General features: G+C 45.6%; 1 protein-coding gene across 1 annotated transcript in view; it reads right to left on the bottom strand.

Moving 5' to 3' along the window:
• dip2bb (disco-interacting protein 2 homolog Bb) overlaps positions 1 to 17,949 on the bottom strand; it is a gene marked incomplete at its 3' end in the record, with an annotated part of 85,264 nt that extends 67,315 nt beyond the window's left edge. Inside the window, exons 1-11 of the mRNA XM_083661820.1 lie at positions 17,904 to 17,949; positions 16,738 to 16,799; positions 16,160 to 16,256; positions 15,844 to 15,971; positions 13,261 to 13,386; positions 12,896 to 13,056; positions 12,689 to 12,785; positions 12,449 to 12,568; positions 10,830 to 10,967; positions 9,674 to 9,862; positions 9,087 to 9,192 (exon numbers count right to left, since the gene is read on the bottom strand). Coding sequence (XP_083517946.1) covers positions 9,087 to 9,192; positions 9,674 to 9,862; positions 10,830 to 10,967; positions 12,449 to 12,568; positions 12,689 to 12,785; positions 12,896 to 13,056; positions 13,261 to 13,386; positions 15,844 to 15,971; positions 16,160 to 16,256; positions 16,738 to 16,785 — 1,210 coding nt within the window. The 5' untranslated portion in view covers positions 16,786 to 16,799; positions 17,904 to 17,949. The remainder of the gene's footprint in view (positions 1 to 9,086; positions 9,193 to 9,673; positions 9,863 to 10,829; positions 10,968 to 12,448; positions 12,569 to 12,688; positions 12,786 to 12,895; positions 13,057 to 13,260; positions 13,387 to 15,843; positions 15,972 to 16,159; positions 16,257 to 16,737; positions 16,800 to 17,903) is intronic.
• Between the last annotated feature and the right edge of the window lie 36 nt (positions 17,950 to 17,985).

Raw genomic sequence — 17,985 nt, 5'->3', positions numbered from 1 at the left:
GTATGGCATGCTCTCTCTCTCTCTCCCTCTGTATGGCATGCTCTCTCTCTCTCTCTCTCTCCCCCTCCTCTGTATGGCATGCTCTCTCTATCTCTCCCTCCTCTGTATGGCATGCTCTCTCGTCCCTCTGTATGGCATGCTCTCTCTATCTCTCCCTCCTCTGTTTGGCCTGCTCTCTCTCTCTCCCTCTGTATGGCATGCTCTCTCTATCTCTCTCTCCCCCTCCTCTGTATGGCATGCTCTCTCTCTCTCCCTCTGTATGGCATGCTCTCCTCTCTCTCCCTCTGTATGGCCATGCTCTCTCTCTCTCTCTCCCTCCTCTGTATGGCATGCTCTCTCTCTCTCTCCCTTCTCTGTATGGCATGCTCTCCTCTATGCTCTCTCCTCCCCTCCCTCTGTATGGCATGCTCTCTCTCTCTCTCCCTTCTCTGTATGGCATGCTCTCTCTCTCTCTCTCTCCCTCCTCTGTATGGCATGCTCTCTCTCTCTCTCTCTCCCTTCTCTGTATGGCATGCTCTCTCTCTCTCTCTCTCCCTCCTCTGTATGGCATGCTCTCTCTCTCTCTCTCCCTCTGTATGGCATGCTCTCTCTCTCTCTCTCCCTCTGTATGGCATGCTCTCTCTCCCTTCTCTGTATGGCATGCTCTCTCTCTCTCTCTCTCTCCCTCCTCTGTATGGCATGCTCTCTCTCTCTCTCTCCCTCTGTATGGCATGCTCTCTCTCCCTTCTCTGTATGGCATGCTCCCTCTCCTCTGTATGGCATGCTCTCTCTCTCTCTCTCTCTCCCTCCTCTGTGTGGCATGCTCTCTCTCTCCCTCCTCTGTATGGCATGCTCTCTCTCTCTCTCTTCCCCTCCTCTGTATGGCATGCTCTCTCTCTCTCTCTCTCCCTCCTCTGTGTGGCATGCTCTCTCTCTCCCTCCTCTGTATGGCATGCTCTCTCTCTCTCTCTTCCCCTCCTCTGTATGGCATGCTCTCTCTCTCTCTCTCCCTCCTCTGTATGGCATGCTCTCTCTCTCTCTCTTCCCCTCCTCTGTATGGCATGCTCTCTCTCTCTCTCTCCTCCTCTGTATGGCATGCTCTCTCTCTCTCTCTTCCCCTCCTCTGTATGGCATGCTCTCTCTCTCTCTCTCCCTCCTCTGTATGGCATGCTCTCTCTCTCTCTCTTCCCCTCCTCTGTATGGCATGCTCTCTCTCTCTCTCTCCCTCCTCTGTATGGCATGCTCCCCCCCCCCCTCTTCTGTATGGCATGGACAGGCTGCTGAGATGAGAACCTGCCTCTCCTCCACAGCAACACACACACACACACACACACACACACACACACACACACACACACACACACACACACACACACACACACACACACACACACACACACACACACACACACACACACACACAACCTGTTCCCACTCCCAGGGTGTCACATCCTGCCACTTTGTCACGACCCCTACAAAGTAATGCCTACCCCACACTACAGGATAATTTGCAAGATTATGGCCAAGATTCCCCCCTCCCGATTTTCTCGGGGGTGCTCCCGATTTGAAGCGCGTCGGGCAGATAATCTTCCCAAATGATCCTGTAGTGTGTGGGGTTCAAAGATTCACAATCGGGAAGACTGCCTCTTCCCGATTGTGAATCGGCCATATCTAACATGTTAGATATTTACAACCCGACAGGCGATTGCATCTTGAGCAGAGAGCCAGTAGTAGCTGCGTTTCCATTAGTTTTTCGCAAAATAAACTGGTCCGCGTCCACCCGCAGCCCCGCACAGAAACAAAGAACGAGGAAATTGTCATCGAGGTGAAATACCCGTGCGTCTTTGACGGGACGGAAAACTAATGCTATACTGCAAAGCATGTAGCCTACAACAAGCGCTTAGGTCTCAGCTTCCCGCATCGCGAGTGTCCGCACGGAAAAGTGAGTCAAATCAGCAGATGCGCCCCTCCACAAGGACACCTGTGCAGACGGTTTTCGCCTGCCGTGCACAGTAGGCCTACACCCCGAATGGACGCGGCTGTCCGCGCAAATATTAGTTAAACAAATCCTTTCAGTGCAAATGCATTATAAAAAAAAAAAAAAAAAAAAAAAAAAAATCGAAAACGAAATGACACTACTACACCCGGTGCGCACACTTGAATAGGCATTTTAAAAGTTAACGTCGAGCCCTGCTTCAAGGTGAATCTTCGGCATAATCTTCTAGTGTGTGGGGTTGCGTTTGAACAGACGCGATTGTGTGTGTGTCCCAAGATTGAAATGTTAAAAAATCGGCTCTCTCTGTCCTGTAGTGTGTGGGCTCTCAAGATTTTTATAATCTTCAAGGATTTGAAAATCCTGTAGTGTGGGGTAGGCATTAGGTGCAGTGGTCTCTGGTCGGGTGGCAGAGGTTCAAATCTCCCCGTGTCCAAAGTCACATGTGGCGTTTTTGTTATTTAAGCCCAACCCAACACCATAACCCCTAATATAACCCAACATAACACCATAACCCCTAATATAACCCAACACCATAACCCCTAATATAACCCCAAGCAAGGTGTTTTACTTGCCTAAACTCAACATTAACCAAGTGTCTTTTGTTGCCTATAAACAACAACCAAGTGCTTTGACTGGCCTAAACTCAACAGCTGTGATGAGTGGTCTCTTTCCCTGGCGTGAGCAGTGGGATGTGTGGAATGTGTTCACGCTGGACTGGGACTACCCTGTGGACTGGGACTACCCTGTGGACTGGGACTACCCTGTGGACTGGGACTACCCTGTGGACTGGGACTACCCTGTAGACTGGGACTACCCTGTGGACTGGGACTACCCTGTAGACTGGTACTACCCCACACGTCCAAATATGATGTGTTTAGCGTGGGGACATGCCACAGAGGGGTTGTGACAAAGAGGTGGAATTTGATGCCCTGGGAATCCATCCACATGACATCCATCATAGGTCGTGACACTCTCTCTGTCTGTCTGTCTGTCTGTCTCTCTCTCTCTCTCTCTCTCTCTGTCTGTCTGTCCGTCTGTCTCTCTCTCTCTCTCTGTCTGTCCATCTGTCTCTCTGTCTGTCTGTCTGTCTCTGTCTGTCCATCTGTTGTCTCTCTCTGTGTCTCTTTCTCTCACACACAATCAGAAATCCACATGCGCTGCAGTGCAGACACTTTTTGACACCCACACACTCCCAAGTTGAGCAGCTTAAAACAGTCGTGTTACACTTAAGTTACAGTGTTACAGTGTTATAGTGTTACAGTGGTATAGTGTTACAGTGTTACAGTGTTACAGTGTTATAGTGTTATAGTGTTACAGTGTTATAGTGTTATAGTGTTATAGTGTTATAGTGTTACAGTGTTACAGTGTTACAGTGTTAAAGTGTTACAGTGTTACAGTGTTACAGTGTTACAGTGTTACAGTGTTATAGTGTTACAGTGTTATAGTGTTACAGTGTTACAGTGTTACAGTGTTATAGTGTTACAGTGTTATAGTGTTATAGTGTTACAGTGTTACAGTGTTAAAGTGTTACAGTGGTAGGGTGTTACAGTGCTCTAAATTCCAGTCCAGCTCAATCACCACCATGCCTTTTATCCCCTCAATGGCTCCCATTGTGTCCTGAGGTTAACGCGGGTGGAGTTTCTCTCTCTCCCTCTCTCTCTCACACACACACACACACACACACACACACACACACACACACACACACACACACACACACACACACACACACACACACACACACACACACTGTCTGCAACCCATAACTACTAGCGCTGTGAGGGGGGGGGGGGGGGGGAATGCTGATGCATATTTTTGCTGTATTTGTTGCTATGGGGGTCCCGTTTTGGGGGCCACAATGGGGGTGATTGTCGCTATGTAAAGGATATGCATGAGAAGCATGAAGACTCTTCGGGCAGCCAGCTGCTGCTTGCCTTGTGCTGTCAGCATACGGCTAATGCTAACGCGCTCCATCTCACTGGAAGACGCCGACAAAAGGAGCTGGCATCTGTATAGCAGCGGCCTTTTGATTAGCAAAAGAGCTTTCTCTCATATGAAGTTACACAGGCGGAGCGAGCAGCCCCTTCTCCTCCAGCAGGGGGACGGCCACTCTGTGAGAGTCATATTACCATGTACTACACTTAAGCCTTAAAGCACACTGATTAACAACCAGGGCTACTTGAGCAGCTTGCAGGGGGTGGAGAGATTGGGGATTACAATTTATTTCCAAAACGATTAAAAATAATAATATTCCAAGACATTTCATAAGCCAATTGCTAAGATAGGATGTGCGCTGCAACTAGCAAACCTGCTCCATATATATATATATATATATATATATATATATGTGTGTGTGTGTGTGTGTGTGCGTGCGTGCGTGCGTGTGTGTGTGTACTGTACACACACACACACACACACACAAACACACACACACGCTACCAATTTTGTAATGTACAGAGCTGGTTGAAAATCGTGAAATGACCCTTTAAAGTGCTACGATTATTGATATTATCAATTTGCTATTACCATATTCCATTCCATATGCACTAGATTACCCTGAGAACCAGGCAGCATTATGTGATTTCTCTCCATGAACTCTCCTTAGTGAGTTAAATCCAGGGTGGACCACCCCTCCACAGTTAAATCCGGGGTGGTCCACCCTGGCCACTCTCATTATCACACTGCTAATTAGTGTGTATTAATAACAGGGACACACATGCATCTCCAGTTTAGGTCAAGCCAAGGCATGTCACCATCCAGTGAGGCTGATAACATGTCAGCAAAGACCTGACCTGACCTAAACTTGAACTGCTCACCTGAAATAATTGGAACGCTATTAATAAAGTAGTATCACCACTATATCATTATAACAGGCCTGTATTATCTTGCACTTTTGCCTCGACTCCATTGTTCTGCAAGTGAGTGTGTGTCTCTCTCTTTTCTAGATGACAATTGCAATTGACAGGGTGGTTGTTGTTAAAGAAGAAACTTCGAAGAGATCTAGCTTGCATGAAAAAATGATTGCCAGCTAGAGTGACGTTTTCTCTGTTCAAATCTTCAACCACACATGTCCTGCTGCTGTGAGATCTGTCTTTTCATCAATGAAAGAAAAAACGCCTTGACACACTTGACTCTGTTTCCGTTACTCCACCTGTCTTCTCTGCTCATTAAAAGGTTCACCTTGTCCTGTCTGTCTTCCTGGGCAGGACAGCTTCAGGTGTAGGTGTGTGGGGAGGGGGTCAAGAGGGACTCAACCACAACAGCAGGCATCATTAGTGGCCATACATCATCCTCTGCTTCCCTTCTCCCGCATGTGAAACATAACATTACTCATCTCGTCCACCACCCCCGGGCAGCTGAGATCTATTCTGCACAGCAGCAGCAGCAGCAGCGAGGACTGTGCAGGGAGGAGACTTGCATAACAGCAACGCACACAGAGCCTTTCCATAGTCTGATTTGGCAAAAACAAAAGCGTGTCCATACTGCACATTTCGGAGCTGAGTCTGTCTCTGAATCTCTGAAGCAGCACAGTTCAGTGTTGGAGGGGAGACAGACAGCATCACTTTGTCTCCACTCAGCTCTGGAGGGAGACACACAGCAACCCCCCCCCCCCCCCCCCCCCATGAGAAACTTGACCCATTTTCCTCGACAGGAGTAAAAGACAGCTGTGATGACAGGCCATTTGACATGTAACAGTTACAGTAGGCACTAGGCAGCCAGAGATCTGTGTCGAAACTAAAACACGCCACTGAGAAGACAAAAAACACAGACTTTTGCCAACAGCCACAACTACCTATAATAAATAAATAAATAAATAAATAATAAATTATTTTACCAAAAAGCAGCAGAAATTGTAAAGTTAATGAAAAGGACAGCTATAAAGGAGGCCAGCGTTTGTTTCACTGCAGCAGGTTCGTCTCATCCAGCCGACACGGGATGTCGCTCTTTGTTGACATTTTTATTGTCCCCGTGTTCACGACATGCGACAGTCCGCGCTCAGCTGAAAGAGTGCAGTCGCATCATGTATTAACGCCTCCAGCTCGGAGCTTTGTTATGTGTGCTGCTGCTGTGTGAAAACCTCACCTTCGGATAGCTCCAGATCCAACTCCGCCAGTTGGTCCCTGACCTCTTTAGGCAAAGCCGACATATCGACGCCGCGGTCGGCCATCGTCGGACGCACACGGCCGCGCCTGCAGAATACTTATTATACCGGACGGCGCTGACAGGGTTTAAAATCCAGCATGAAGCTAGAAATCAAGATGTGCCGTTTAGTCCATCTCTGCGACTCCCCGACACCGCCATAACTGTGGGAGATGGAACAACTCACCACCAGAGCAATCTGTCACATGACCAGATCTGATGGTAATTGTTGTGACTGGCTCTTGGAGGAGGACCTCCTGCGCCCTCTGCTGTCGCTCTACAGTAGTGCATTTAAAAATAATAATATCAAGGACCCCAAATTTAGGCCACATACGCTCTTTTAATACATCCATGCCACATACATGGGCATTTGATGATTTTGTCTTTCGGACCCAAATCTGAGATTTTTTTTAAATGATCAGATGATTTTGTCCAGAATCCAATGACTAGGCTATCTCTATTGCAGGTACTGGTGCAGATAAGATACACTACCAAAACAGTAATTCTTCTAAATCCTGATTGTGTTAACTAAATGTAAATGAAATAGTGGTGAAATTTCATGATTGATCGATTTGCTGGGGACCCCCTCAAGGACTCCTGGTGGTCCATGGACCATTGAGAACCACTGCTTTACAGCAGTGTGTCTGCACAACACACACCCCTCATGATGCACTCAACTGCCAGCGTGTGCTGCTGTAGAAGTAGAATCCCATGCTGACTAAACCTTTTTTACCCATTAACTTATTTTATTTTTTGCCCGAGACAATTGATTCATTAGTTAAGACTATACACAAGTTAATTTTGCCCTTCTTGAGGGCTCAATATTTGAGAAACTTCCTCCGTTTAGGTATCTTCTAGAGACATTTTTTTCATGTGGAACTTAAACCTCTGTTGAATACATAAAAGACATCTACTCTTAACAAAATAAGGGGACATACTATCACATGGTTAAAAAAAAAACTAGCATGCCTACAGAGAAAAATAAACACTTTTAAACCGTGACATGTTATAAAAAAAAGAAACACACAACTTGACAAGGAAAATAAACATGATAGTCTTGAAAAGCACAATGTGGTATAAAATAACAACCTGCATTTTAGAACTCAAATTTCAAAAGAAGCACCTTACACGTGTAATATTAGGTATACTTCATGACACAAGACAGCATTTCAAAATGTCGGAGAGCACCCAGGACCTGGACATCCTACAGATGTGCTCTAGCCACCAATATCATTCAAGAATATTCATCTTCACATTTTCTCTGCTCATCCAATATCTTTAGTTTTCAACTGAAATACACCCAACCTCTCTCAGTGGCTGGGCTACACACACACACACACGTCAGCTAAACGCAAGAGCATTGATATTCAATAGAAAAATATATTGCACTACTCTTTCCTCAACTGAAATGCCTGGCTAAATGATTTAAAAATCTATTAACGTTTTGATTATCATATATAAAGGGTATCTAAAGCTAACCATTTCAAGTGTGTTACGTGTGGACTGAGGATGGAATCCTTACATCACAAGGACAATTTTTGCATCAATCATTTGGTGTTATAAAAAAGGGAAGAAAAGCAGATCAGTAAACCAGCAATAATATGACCAGACACAAACAAACAGTGGTCTTCTTCAGCCTCCACGAATCCATGCAGTCAATAGGGTTTCATACAGTCTAGATGTACTGAGATCTTCCAAATGGGTTCAACACATGGTAACAAAAATATATAAAGGCCCAAGTTAAGGGGAAACAATGCATACTGTCTCAAGACAAACATATTAAATGTGTATTAGGGCGACTAAATCAACATGTATATGAGAAGCAACTTAAAATTTAGACAAGAGTGAAGAATAGTTTGGGAAGCAGCCAAAAATGAACATTCCAGATAAGTTCCTGGCTGCCTATTTCTGCAGTCAATTTGCCCAATCCCAGTGTACCAGCCATGAAAACCTTCTCATACATGCGCTAGATACAAGACACATTACTGCAAAATAGTCAGCCTTGAAAGTATCACACAATCACACTGCAGAATGTGTGTGCCAAAGTTGGGCTGAAGCTGCATTTGAAGCACAATTGAAATGAAAATAACTGTGTTCTGATGTAAGGATTTTTGATACATACTCCCCTCCCCCCCCCAATAAAATAAAAAAAAACATTTCCAAGTGCTGTAACTGAAAAAGGAATGACCCCAAACCCTGCAAGAGCGTCAGATGTCTTATTCATATGTACATAAACACAAGAGTGAGCAAGCTTCTCTGAACAGGAAGCTGTCAAAGGGTTGATGATGGAGGCATTACGCTGTGTGTTCAGTGATTATCATTGGAGGGGAGGAGGAGGGCATCTTTCGTCTGGGGTGGGCAGGGGGGGATGGGGGGATGGGGGAGGGGGGGGTCAATGTCGACAATGGGTAGGTCCCTCTCACAAACACCTTGCATTAGTCCGGCCTCTAAAAGAGCCATTTCAAGTTCACACTGGCTACCCGCGCCAGCGCATCATCTGGGGCCCGGCTGACACTCCATCGCCATGACGACCCCTCCTCCCGGCTGGCCCGCTCCCATCCCAGCCAACACTGACATGGCCACGGCCTCTGCGGCGCGGACGCTCAGGCCGTTGATGGTGGCCCCCGGGCTGGAGGCGGGGCCGGGGGGCGAAGGCCCGTGCTGGATGACTGCCGCCGGGGAGCCGATGGGCTCGGCGGAGGAGGGCTCCCTGCTGGCTTCCTCTCCTCCTCCTGCAGCTACAGACAGACAGAGAAATATTCACCCTTAAGAGAGGTGAGCAGGTAAACAAAACAAAACATTAGATGGATGAGATGGAAGATGGCTCTTGAAAACAAAAAACAACAAGAAAACAAAAAAAAACAACCACCACCACAACAACAACCAAACAAAAACAACAGAATTAAGTGATGAAATGCATGGATGTGTCTTTGAGTAGCTTGTTGGTCAGTCGGTGATCTTGAACGGTTACCTAAGAAGGCAGCCTTCTTCTGCATGGCGGTGACAGGGCAGTCTTTGTGGGCGAGGAGGAGCTGCTTCAGCTGGGTCACCTCATTCCTCAACAGGCTGACTTCATTCTGATGGCAACGCAAAAGCATACAGGACACGCGTTATTCCACCTGTGGCCGCGTCTCACTGGCTAAACGCACTCTAGAGCAGCGTTTCCCAACCAGGGGTACGTGTACCCCTAGGGGTACTTGAGCAGCTTGCAGGGGGTACTTGGAAAGATTGGGGATTACAATTTATTTGCAAAATGATTAAAACATCATTCCAAGTAATTTCATAGGCCCATCTTAGTAAAACTGGTGACTATTTCCAATTGAAAACAGTTAGAATTGTATTAAAGGGGATAATTCAAATGATTTTCATTTAATAATCAGATGTGTTAGATAGGCCTACTAAAAGTTTAATGTCATTTTAATCAAACACATTTCAGAAAATCATCGACACACATGAGTGAGGGGGTACTTTGGCATGACAAAACAGCTCAATGGGTACATACGACCAAAAAGGTTGGGAACCCCTGCTCTAGAGCATCAGTGTATGGGGGAGACTCACGCTGAGGGAGACATTCATGTTGGCGAGGTCGTCTGCCTTCTTCTCCAGACCGCCCACCCACACCTTTCGTTTCTGCCTGCAGCGGGAGGCGGCCGCTCGGTTCCTCTCCAGAAAACGCTGCCTCCGCTCGTCGGGGTCCATCTCCGAAGCTCGCCGCCGCCGGCCCCCTGTTGGTTGAGCGGGGGACACCTGGGGGAACGAGGAGGAAGAATTCTTATATTGGTATGTGTACAGCAATATACCAGGGGAAGCATTGTGCCTGGGTCTGAACAGATTTATGGCATAATCCTGAGGTTAGGACGAGGTGTATGTTCAATAACAGAAACATCTTCCCAAAAGGAGGAAGAGCACCTCACTCTCCTTCAGCATTATATTCCCCGCCCAGCCGCACAGGCAGTAATGTTACGGTCTGGCAGAGATACGCCTTTTTTACAAAAACTCTATTGAGTGGAATGCGCAAAATTAACGGTGGGGGAGAAATCGATTGTGACTTAAATGTGCTGTAAATTGAATTGGCAAATAATACAATAAAGACGTTCAAAAGAGCTTATTTAATGCCGAGGAAATCTGTAGGCGTATGGTATGAGTTGTGATGGTAATATATGCAGCAAACAGGACATCTACAGTATATACTGTCATAACGTTGGCATTGTCTGTCTGTGTGTCTGTGTGTCTGTGTGTGTATCTCTAATGCACACGCACACTCCAGGTCGGATTGGGCTGAAAATGTGCATGGCGGTGTGTTATGATCCGGGGAAGGTCATGGGCAGGTCATCATGTCCTGGAAACCACCTCACGCCCACAACACAGGTAGGATTGTGCTGAAGAGGTTCACGGTGGCACCATCATTTCCAGCCAATCAAAAGGCACAATTGTATTGCTTTGTGCCTATTTAACATAGATTTAAAGAGTCCAAAGCACCTCATGAAATCGTGACTACGTGGGCCTGTCCGAGTCACAGAGGTGGCTGGACGTAGGAGTGTGTGGGCTGAACCCCATCTGCCAGTCTCCATCTCTGCTTTCTCCCAACATGTAGGATCCATGTCATTGCATGCAATCATATGAGATATAAATAACCATTTCAAAAAGGACACTATGGAGATTTCCCCTGTACAGTTTCTGTCTGATGGTAGTTCTCCGGATCGATGAGTGGTACCTGTGGTTGGGCAGGCGAGGGTGTGTCAGAGTTCTGAGTGGGTTGATGGCTCTGTTCGTGTCTCTGGGGCACGGCGGGGAAAGACCCCGCCCCGTTCTGAGCTCCGGGGCCCTGCTGAGTTAGCGCAGCTTTCAGCCGCTGCAAGAACACACAGGCAAACGCTCACGTCAAGGTAGGTCACCTACTGTTACGCTCACAAGACTATGTGATCGAGTGGAACGTTTCTCACACAGTCAAAGAGAGACATTAAAAATGGGGTGTCTGCAAGTTCCGTCAAGTCTAAATGTGAAAATAAAAGCAACAGTAAAACCTATCACAATTTACATGACTGGGCCGATGGTTCACTGAAAAAACGGCACACCAAGAAATGAAAAGTGAGTCAATTTGACTTCAAATGAGGGCTGTCCCCAATACTTTTTGGCCTTTGAAGCTGCAGTGAGAAGAATTCAAACAGCTTCTAGGGGAGGGGGGGTGTAAACACACAAAAAAGAAAAACTCCGGTAACGTTACACATGTGTGTTCTCGGGGGAACGGCTGTGGCGATGACGCTGTGCTGGAAAATCAGTCGACTTTCTTGTAACTGCTGCTGGTTTGAATGTGTGTTTGTTTGTCGCCTGGCTCCCCCGGTGGTGTGGGGTTACTTTGCCGTGGAGAGAGAGTGGCCCCTTTTAGACTTTTAGCCTGTTCCAAGCCGGGTTGGTTGCGGCGTTCGTACGCCTCGCCGTCCTGTATAAAAGGTCACAAATACTCATTTTGACCCGCCTTTCGTTCCGGCAGTGGAGGTAGTAACAGCCCCGAATCAACCTCTATATAAGGCGGTAAGCTCATTCATAAAAATCACAGCTGTCATTTTTAGGAATGATGAGTTAACGTTAATGCAGTCTCACCTGATGTGCATTCCCTTATGAAAAACAGTATTCCTGTATATTTTTAGATGGCCAGGAGGACCGTGCCTACACAGTTTATGAGTAGTATATCTAGTATCTAGGAGGCTATTATTTATGCTCAAACGACGTTGACATTAATTAAATGAATGGACATAAGCTTAACGTCCTGTCAGAAGACCTCTCGCTGTTTTCTCCCAAAACCCCCCGGAGCAGTTTCCACATGATCATTAAGGATATTTCCTCTGTTCCGTTAGTCTCCTCAAAACCACCTCAACTACTGGGCCTACTTATAGCTTACTACTGTATTTTTTATTCCCCCCCGGCAGCAGCAGGTAGGTACAGCTGTTATCTCCACGGCAACGATAGAACGTCACGCCTCTTTTCCTCGCGGAAAGCCGTCTGTGCTGTCCACACGTAGAAGCACTTAGAAATCGCTTTCTGTGTAAAAAGGCAATGCTGGTTTATTTGTGGGCCTTCCTAACATATTGCAGCAGGATAGAGGAAAAAACACAACATTCAAATGCCGACTACAACGTTGATTATCGCGGCGATGGCTGCAGCTTGGAAGCATTACGGTCAGCTCAGCCCTACTTCAAATGTTTCATTTGACTCTGTTCAATACCTTCTAAGGCCTTGAGTTGATAGAATACAATTGAAGACATTTTGAGATGTGTTCAGGAAACTGCAGTCACCCTGTGAAAGGGTACCAGTGAGAGTGTGTGCTCCTCTTACCATCTTAGCCTCAGAGTGCAAACTGTACCCAGACGGGGAGGACGACGCACTACTGGCCCCGCCCACTGGAGGGCCTGGAATCCCAGGGATGTTGGGCACTGTGTTCATAGGCCTTGCAAGCTACACAACGCAGATAGGCATACAGAGACAACAAGACAAAGAGATACAATTAAGTATAAAGAATCTTTAAATTTAAGTCATTAACATTTTTTAGTTTAAGTTTTTAAAACCACTACTTACAGATATGACTGAGTGCATCTGCACAGGGCTGGGGAGGAGAGGGACTGTCTGTCCATTTGGAAGGTGCATCACCAGGGGGTACGCGCCTGTCGGAGAGCTGTTGAACGAGATGAAGTCTTGTAAATGGCTGCTCCTTGGACAAAATACAGACCGAAGCAAACGAACACGGAAATATAAATAAGTGCAGGTGCACAGCACACGATTTACCCCAGCTGTCTGTTGGAGGGTGGCGTTTGTGTGATGACAGATGTTGGAGAGGGCAGAGTTGGGTGGTGCAGGGGGTCATAGCCCAGGTGAAGCGGCAGAGAAAGCGGACGCACAATGGTCGGTGTGGGGGCGGAGCTTGGCACAGGCTTTGGGGTCATCTCCTGTTGACAAATCAGATGACTCATTTATTTTCCTGTTGACACGTGTATTTTCTCCGCCTCAAATGGAAAATAATCGTCAGTGCCCAGCAGTTCCTTTTGTCGTGTGCAAATCATGATAGAAATATATCTGGATGAAAAGTCAATCTGTGTATTTGACCACACGAACGCTGGTCCAGGCCCATGCTTTCTACATTGGCCCCTCACCCTTGGCTCTTTGCTGCTGTCTGACATGCTGGAGGTGGAGTCTGGACTTTCTGGAGGAGAGGAATCAACTTCCAAAGGTCCCTCATCCTCATCCTTGACTCCAGATGGAGTCTGTAAAGGGACAGCCTTTGGACCACAAAATAGAGAGGAGACAAGATGAATCTATATTTTTTTCCCCTCATTTCACCACGACACATACGGCTCAACACAAGCTAAAGCACACTAAATCAGATCATAGCTCACATTAGCAGACCGAATGGCAATGTTCGGTGCGATGTCAAACGAAATCTAAGTCCACACACAATATTCCTACCATACCTTCAAAGGTATGGTAGGTACAACACAAGCTAGTGCCTTGTTTTGTCAGGGTAATATATAAATAAAATCAGCTTGTACTCATCAACACAGACAGCAGGACGAAGCATTGCCATCTTGACATAGCAAAAGCGCCATATCAGCACAGTTCAATCCCACTGTCCGAGATGACAAACGACAACACTGGCCCATCATCCAGCCCTCATTTACAAACTGAAAAACACCATTTCCAAAGGAGTAGGAAAAAACAACAACTATTAAAGTAAGCACTGTACATTAGAACAGCGTAGGAATATAGACAATAGCGTTGGACCGGGTGGATAGTGTCTCAAGTTTTGCACCATTTACCTGGCTGTAGATTTGTCAAAAGACAAGATAGATATCATCGAACAATACAGCCCAGACTCTATTGAGAACAATATTCGGTTCTCGCTCACTTTTAAGAATCGTCTTTTTTGCAGCTGTCGAGGCAGCAGGGATCATGTGTTTCACTGCATATGATAAGATGTACCCAACTGATGAGCAAGGTTCTTGGAAGAGGAACAAACATGATTCCATATCTTAAGGCCAGTCCGATTCAAAACCGAGCTCGTCAAAGGTCCCAGACCGATGGAACAGGTAGACGATTAATGTTGTGTTTTGATCATCTGTTACAGGATGCAAAGCCGGATTTTAAAGCAGAAAGAAAAAGCTTGACAAGAGGATGGGAAACTGTGGGAGAGTCCCAAGGTGAAGGTACTCCATTACACTTTTAGGGCAGGACAAAGTCTAAGATAGAAGAACCATGAGGAGCCCGCTCTTGGAAAGAATGGAGACCTCATTAGATAAAAATGTCACTAAGAACATATATACCCTGGTTAGCCCATTGGGGGAAGGTGAAAGGCATAGAGCCCGTCAGGAGAAGATTATTGCTCCATATAGACGGTTTTCACCAGAGCGCAACCCCACAGCACTTCCTTTTTCTCAGCATTCGGCAAACTGCAGAAATATTCACTCGACATCGTTACTTTTGTTTTCGCCGCTCAGCTGTATAGACGGTTTTCACGGAATGGTCAGTCCTGCACTTGAATGTTTTTTTTTTCTTTTATTTAAAACCGTCTATGGGGACAAATCATGAAACCTACAAGTGTAGGTGTTTGGTACATACAACCAGGGAGTTTGAGATAATAGCTCCCATATGTATGTAACCGTGTTGTCCTGATCTTTGCACTGCAAAAGGGCAGGTCTTGGAGTCCGATAGGGTGACATAAGGCATTCTCAAGAGGACGCCATGGTACACAGGAAGAGGAGTCGAGCCAAAATCATCAATGATCTCAGCTGGAAGGACCAGTAATCAAATTTAAAGTTGGGCATGAAGAGCCCTCCTACTGTGTTGGGGCGTGTTAAGGTGGAAAAACTGAAAATGTCTGCAAGTTGGATCCAAGTCCTTAAAAAAACTTGCAAGGAGGCGAGAAGTGGAAAATCATATGAGGGAGAATATTCATTTTGATGACTGTCTGAGATAGAGGATGGAGGGTCATTTGTAAAGGGGACCATTTGGTTAAATCGCTATAGATTTGTGTGGGTACTGATTAATCTAGCAATGACCAGGAGTCCTTGCTTGTCATCTAATATATCAAAATGTCTAATGTTGATAACATTTTGCATTTTATATCTGTTGGAGAAAATTTTCCTATTACATGATCTGATTACAGGATCTAATACAATCAATAATCTGTAGGCACGTCTCAATCAGACTCACACACTATAGTTCAGTATTTTCCCCTTGTATTTTTCAGTTATTCATTTAAATATACACACACACATACATAATGTATTTTCATACACATACTCTCCTCAACATTCACATACATTTGGTCTCACATGACCGGACAGAAATCCTAATCTATCCTGATCAGCAATCCCACTGTCTGCACACTCTGACGTTTCATCCCACCTGATGTAATCTCTGTGCCACAATTTACTGTACTGTGCCTCTGTATCAGCTTATCTATTATGATGTCAGCTCTCCGTGTGCGTCATTGTACCTTATAAAACACTGTAACCACCTCTTTCTCTTTGAAGAATTGCATCACTGCCCATTGTGCTAGTTGCATTAGCTGCATCTCTTCGTCTCACGAGACCTTAAATCGTATTAAATCTATTCAAGGAAGCCGAATCTCTGACTCAAGAGCTCTTATTTATTCTTCAATAAAATCCGTCTGATAATCCAAGGAAACCATTTTGTTTGACATCAATTAAAAGTGTAAATTCATTTGATAATCTCACCGAGTGTTTGGTCCTCTGGTCATCTTCGTGTGCTTTGCGGAACTCCTGCTCAAAGGAGCTGGCCAGTTCACTGAAGAGCCCAACCTCCTCACAGTTCTTCAAGAAGCGTGTGGGTGTCGGGGTCTGGTCTGACAGAAGCAGACATGACTTTAGCTTTAAGCGGGTTATGGGACAGAAATATCTCATATCCAAGATGCATGATGGACAGTTACAGTCAAATATGAACACAGAGCTGTGGGAGCTTAATTGCTCTTCAGCCCAATCAACAGCTTGATTGAACAAAAAACGAATTTGAATACACAGTAATGGCATCAACCTGCGATGATAACCGAGTCTGTTCTGGCAGGACCAAATTTCAGGGTCATTTCATGCTTGTGTTTGTGGACTGATAGATGGTCTTCATTGGTAAATCTCTGGGGAAAAAGAAAGAAGGCATAGCATTCAATCACACTTGGACATATCCAAGATCAATGAATGTAGAGATCTGTGAATTCTTTACTAAAGACATGTGTCTGTCCACCAATCACCCGCTTTCTAGCTGCTACCACTCAACAGAGCCCTGGGGTAGCAGTAGTGGGTTTTGTGGATGGACCGTTTTTCCAAATTCAACCCTTGTGAGCTTAATGGTAAACACCTGCTCAGCTCTCTGTGCTGTCAACAGCTTGTGTTTGGCCATTGTAAGTCCGTGATATCTGTGCAATAGCCAAATGGTATTATCGTTCATAGCCGCTCATTTGAATTTGACTTCAGGCCTGCGGCATAGTATGATAGAGGCAAGGATGTATTTTAGAATCCTTGGCTGTATGTATGTATGTATGTAGATGAGAGAGAGTAAGAAAATAAATTAGTTATACAGATATGCATAAAAAAAAAGCATGAGTTGAGAGATCATACCTGCCCACATCCAGGGGCAGTACATACAAAGGGCCGATCATCCCCCATCTCAGACAAATATCCTGCAGAATAAAGCAAAATGGAGAGCAACTTGTTCATCATTCTTTTTCATAATGGCATAAGGATGTATTAAAAAAGAAACGAGTGATGTTGACATTATCAACACAATCTATAGGCTTCTGTAATCCGTAGAAAAAGGTTGACAGGGCCACTAGATATGTTTTGCTGTATGTTAATCTAGACGTTGAGAGACAACTCGAGACAAATCACTGCGTCTAAGGTCAGACAGCTTATGTGTGTGTAACAGTAGCATCAGCCTAAACATGAAGGTGCACCTGTTGGGAACACCAGCCTGCATTCATGTCATACACTGAATGGCATGATCTGTTACACAGAAACAGAAAAGAATATTATGCTACCGACAAGTCACGGTTAGCTGGCAAACAGGCCACAGCATAGGAGCGTCGGTAACGTTACACACGTTAGGTGGAACTCTGACAGGGATCATTAGGGACTCAGACAGTAGCGAGAGGGCTACAGACAGAGCCAAGTCAGCTAGCAAGCAATCTACTAGTAGCTATTACCAAGTTATTACTATTAGTTAACTAGCTAGCTATAGGCGTTGATTTATAGATCCTTTGGCTATGTGGCTAGCTAACGTTAGGTGGCTCGGGTTACAGACTGTGGACAATTTAAATGGCATTTCTGTGGTTAGCTTTGATTTGGTCACATCAGAGATGGGCCTCAAGCAAAATGTATCGAGCTAACGTTAGTGCTAGCAACACTAAAATCGTTTTTCAAATTTTGACAATCAGGTGATCATTACAAACATGGCTACTAAAATCTTGGGAACTAATATTAGTGGCACACAGAAGGCCCTGTAACTTAAGGCGAAACGGGGGACTGGCAGTGACAATCACAACAACAGCTAGCCGCCCGAAGCTAGCTAGCTAGCCTGATGCCTTTGGTGGTTCACACGCCTGACAGCTCCGCCAAGTTAGTTAGCAAGCTAACGCGAAAGAAAGCTGTGTTCATATAAACCCGTCACGGTAGTATCATTACTTGGTAACGTAACATTACTAGATCCTCTGATAAAAATGTATTTTGCCAGGTAGCTTCCAACGTTACATTGGGAATTAAATGGTCCGAATTATGACCAAACTCACCCAACGTTTAACCAGCCACTTCTCTCCCCTTCCCTTCTCCCTACTCCGGACGGTGGTGCTGCCTGATTTTTTTCTCTCCCGT

The sequence above is a fragment of the Poromitra crassiceps genome (assembly GCF_964638095.1).
Source record: "Poromitra crassiceps genome assembly, chromosome: 27".
Taxonomy (NCBI): Eukaryota; Metazoa; Chordata; class Actinopteri; order Beryciformes; family Melamphaidae; genus Poromitra; species Poromitra crassiceps.
The sequence above is the reverse complement of the archived record's forward strand: the minus strand, read 5'-3'. Positions and strand labels throughout refer to the sequence as shown.